We start from the raw sequence: 3,795 nt of genomic DNA, 5'->3' as shown, positions 1-3,795 counted from the left end.
CTTTGTGGTTATCTTTAAAAAAAAAAAAAAAAAAAAAAAAAGACAATAACTAGTGTTGACAAGGATGTGGAGAAATTGGAACCCCCATACACTGCCAGTAAAAATGTAAAATGGTGCAGCTGCTTTGGAGAACAGTCTGGCAGTTTCTCATATGGTTAAACACAGAGCTACCACCAACCGCTCCTTTTTTTTTTTTTTTTTTCTTCCTTTTTGTCTTTTTTTACTGACCGGTAACGGGATCGCAACCCTCGGTGCTGCACCCGCACTGCGCTCAGCCAGTGAGCGGGAACTGGTCTCCATATGGGATCCGAACCCTCGGCGGGAGCGCCACAGCGCTCCCACGCGGCGCACTCTCCAGTGCACCACCGGGCCGGCCCACAACCGCTCCTTTGATCCCCTTGGTGTGGCTTCACACATACCTGGTTCCTAAAATGACCAACAAATATCAAGCTAGGTCTGCCTCCCCTTGTCTTCATGCTCCTCCCAGAGCCATCTCTTCTCTAACTACAGACCCTCTGAACTGTATTTCATCCACTAAAATACTGGTTTTGTCTCTTCACTAGTTCTCCCCTAACAGGTCCAAATCTTCTGATTTTTTGTCCTTGTATCTTATACACTCTTGCTCCACAAAGTCCATCAGGTGCATCTCTTGTCTGTGAGATGAACTCCTGTGACAACACTGAGTTCAAAGGCCTCTCTTTTTCCACCCAGAAGTAAATCAACCGCCTCATGAGAGGGTAACTGGCTTTTGCTGTAAAGACATATCCTACATATCTGATACACCACTAGCCATAGACTAGCATGCCTAACTGCCTAAACAGGTGAGAAACTAAAGAATCAAAGATACATCTAAAACCTTAGATGGCAAAATGTTGCAAAAGCAGGCTTCTGAAGGAAGGGAACCTCCAAGAAAGGCTAGTAATCCACTAAGAATGATGTGGTTCTGATCCCCTAGAGAACTGCAAGATTCTACACTCTTCTGGGCAGATGTCTCCTTTTCCCAGATGGGGACACTGAAGCACTAAACCTTATTGCAGGCCAGGATGAAGCACTAAAAGATGGCACTAACTGACTTGTGAAGCTCAGCCTGTCCAGAGCAGTGGCACTTAATTCTTTTCCCCCAAGGTGCTCGCTCATTATGCTCAGAGGCAGGGATCTTGCTTAAAGTCAATGGCTTTCCAAGCTAGGCCCTCAGACAAACTTTTTTAAAGTTAGCAAAGAAAGGTGACCACCTTGTCCAAGAGAGTAGGAATCACAGATACCTTTTTATCTGCCATTCAGAGGCTTCCATCTGATGCCCACATCTGGACAGACTCAGTGCTTGCCCATCAGAAAACCAAGTACCACATACACTCCCAGGTCCTGGCATGACAGGGACACACCCCCGAGCATACTTTCAGGTTCTCTAACAAGACCATAATTCCCATTTCTCCTGGGACTCGGCTGAGAGAGAGGAAAAAGAACAGGAAGCAAAGAAAACAAGACCTGCCATCTAAGCACCACCCCTGGCCAACACAGCCCCACAGTGCTGGACAATGAGCTGCATCTTTTGCTGTGAACACAGGCAAGCTAATCCTCCAATGGGGGCCTCCATTTCTTCACATGTAAAATAAGGGACCCAAGCTTCCTTCTGGCTAGCCATAAAACTCCTGACTCTCAGGTCTATCAGTTCTCTACACAGACAGGATGCTTCCTAGTGAGTAGCAGGATACAGAACAAAATCAAGGATTGACTTCCAGAAAGGGACACAAGGTTCACATTTTGATGACCCAGTTTCCCTCGAAATGTTGTCAGATGACCCCAGAGGCAACAGGACACAGAAGAAACAAACTGCTGGTCTATTGGCCAGAAGCAGCTCCAAGAGGTCTGAACATTACACCAACGGTACTCCCTACCCTTCCAGGACACCAAGTAACTCCAGTGATGACAATGAAGAGTAACCTACCCAAGACCAAGAAACCAACAAAGACCTCACCATACACACATGGTTTTCTATATTAGATGTAAAGATCTAACCCCCTGGCTCAGACTCTGGTTTCATCAATCTCCAGCCAAAGGAACCCCTAGCTCCTCTACCAAAGCAAAGCAAATTCTTGCTGGCCCCGGGCCCCTTTATCATCACTTGGTCTTGTGGGCAATTTCAAGTGCTCAGAAAAGTCAGGGAGCCTAAAAGATTACAGGAATCCCAAACTTCACCTTCCTTATTCCAAACTTCTAGTTGATGAAGTTGATGTTTCAGGTCTCCTTTTACTTCCTCTGCTCATTCCTAGTGTAGGGACTCACAAAGAAATGGTCAGAAGACAGGCCGGCCCGGTGGCGCACTGGATAGTGTGCCGCTTGGGAAGCGCTGCGGCGCTCCCGCCCGAGGGTTCGGATCCCACATACAGACCGGTTCCAGCTCACTGGCTGAGCGAGGCGCGGGAGCAACGCCGAGGGCTGCAATCCCGTTGCCGGACACGGAAAAAGACAAAAAGACAAAAAAAAAAAAAAGAAATGGTCAGAAGGCAAGGAGCAATAGGTTAGAAGAGGAAGAAGAAAGATCCTAACCAGTACATAAACAAAGTCATCCAGCTCAAACAGTTTCATCCAACTTCCTGGCAGGGGCTGTTGGATAAAGCACCCCAAGGGTCCAGGGGACCACTCTCTCATCGAGGAATATAATCATCATGCATTATCATACCCTTGAGGACCATACAATAAATGAGAAGTCAATGTCATTTGAAATGAACACCATAGGAGAATAGGGGAAGACACACTATGTCTACTATAAATAGTTCTCCTTATAATCAGGCCTCTACGTCTCTTAAATGGTTACATTCTCTCTTCTCCCTAACTCAGGGAGACCCTAGTAAAGTGTCTGTGGTTCTAGGAAGCCTGTGTTTCTCCAGTTGATACATCTTATTCAAGAAGAAAAAAGGAAACCCAAAGAGGATTTCCATAGTTGGGGTAAGGAGGACTGGAGCACAGGAAACTTTGAGCAGCCACATCAACTAAACGACCAGAAACAGGAATATTCAGGCAAGCCAATGCCACTTGCCCTGTCAACTGGATAGTGAGCTGGCAACCATCTGTAAGGAGCAAGGGGGGATACAAATGCAACAAACAGGGTGAGGTGACAAGAGAGGGAGGGGGGTGGAAGCGATACCACTGCACCCAGGCCTTCCCTCTGCGCTCCAGGGGCTACCCAAAGCTAGCACACCAGACACACCAGACGCAGGGAGCCAGAGGGGCTGGAGGGAAGGGGAGGAGGCGACGAAATGCCATGCAGACACCAGGCCTCGCGTGGCGTGAGGGGAGTGCACACCCGGCCGGACGGCGGGCAAGGGTGGGGTGGGCGTGCAAGTGGCTTGGCGCGGGGTGGCGGGTGGCAGGCGGCAGGCGTCACCGGCAGGGCCTGCAGCTACGGGGGGCGTGGGAGCGCGCGGGGCTGCGCTCGGAGGGGCGCGCGCGGGGGAGCTGGTTACCGTGTGGTTCACCCCCCACATCAGGACGCTGAGGATCGGTTCGCTGGCCCGGAATAGCTTCACTTTCTGGCACACGAAATGCTTCTTCTTGGTCTTGGTCTTGCTGGCGCTGAGCGGCGCCACCGCCACCGCCGTGGTGCTGGTGCAGTTGGACGACATGCCCGGGGCGGCGGCGGAGACAGCACACAAGCCAGCGGCCCCAGGCCTCCCCCGGACCGATCCCCACCCCCACTCCCTCACCGCGCCATGGTCGCGCCCGTCCCGTTACCTCCCCACCCCGCCCGGGTGGTTCCGTCCGGCCCACGCCCCGCCCTTCTCGCCCGCCCCGCCC

General features: G+C 51.0%; 1 protein-coding gene across 2 annotated transcripts in view; it reads right to left on the bottom strand.

Moving 5' to 3' along the window:
• Positions 1 to 3,688, bottom strand: part of PIP4K2B (phosphatidylinositol-5-phosphate 4-kinase, type II, beta) — a 28,379-nt gene extending 24,691 nt beyond the window's left edge. For both annotated transcript variants that reach the window (XR_551079.1, XM_008580825.1), the window contains exon 1: positions 3,465 to 3,688. Coding sequence is in view for 1 of the 2 variants with exons in the window: in XM_008580825.1 (XP_008579047.1) it covers positions 3,465 to 3,623 (159 nt within the window). In the remaining variant the exon portion in view is untranslated. The remainder of the gene's footprint in view (positions 1 to 3,464) is intronic.
• Positions 3,689 to 3,795: the final 107 nt, after the last annotated feature.

This window comes from Galeopterus variegatus, unplaced genomic scaffold (assembly GCF_000696425.1).
Source record: "Galeopterus variegatus unplaced genomic scaffold, G_variegatus-3.0.2 Scaffold2168, whole genome shotgun sequence".
Lineage (NCBI taxonomy): Eukaryota > Metazoa > Chordata > Mammalia > Dermoptera > Cynocephalidae > Galeopterus > Galeopterus variegatus.
The sequence above is the reverse complement of the archived record's forward strand: the minus strand, read 5'-3'. Positions and strand labels throughout refer to the sequence as shown.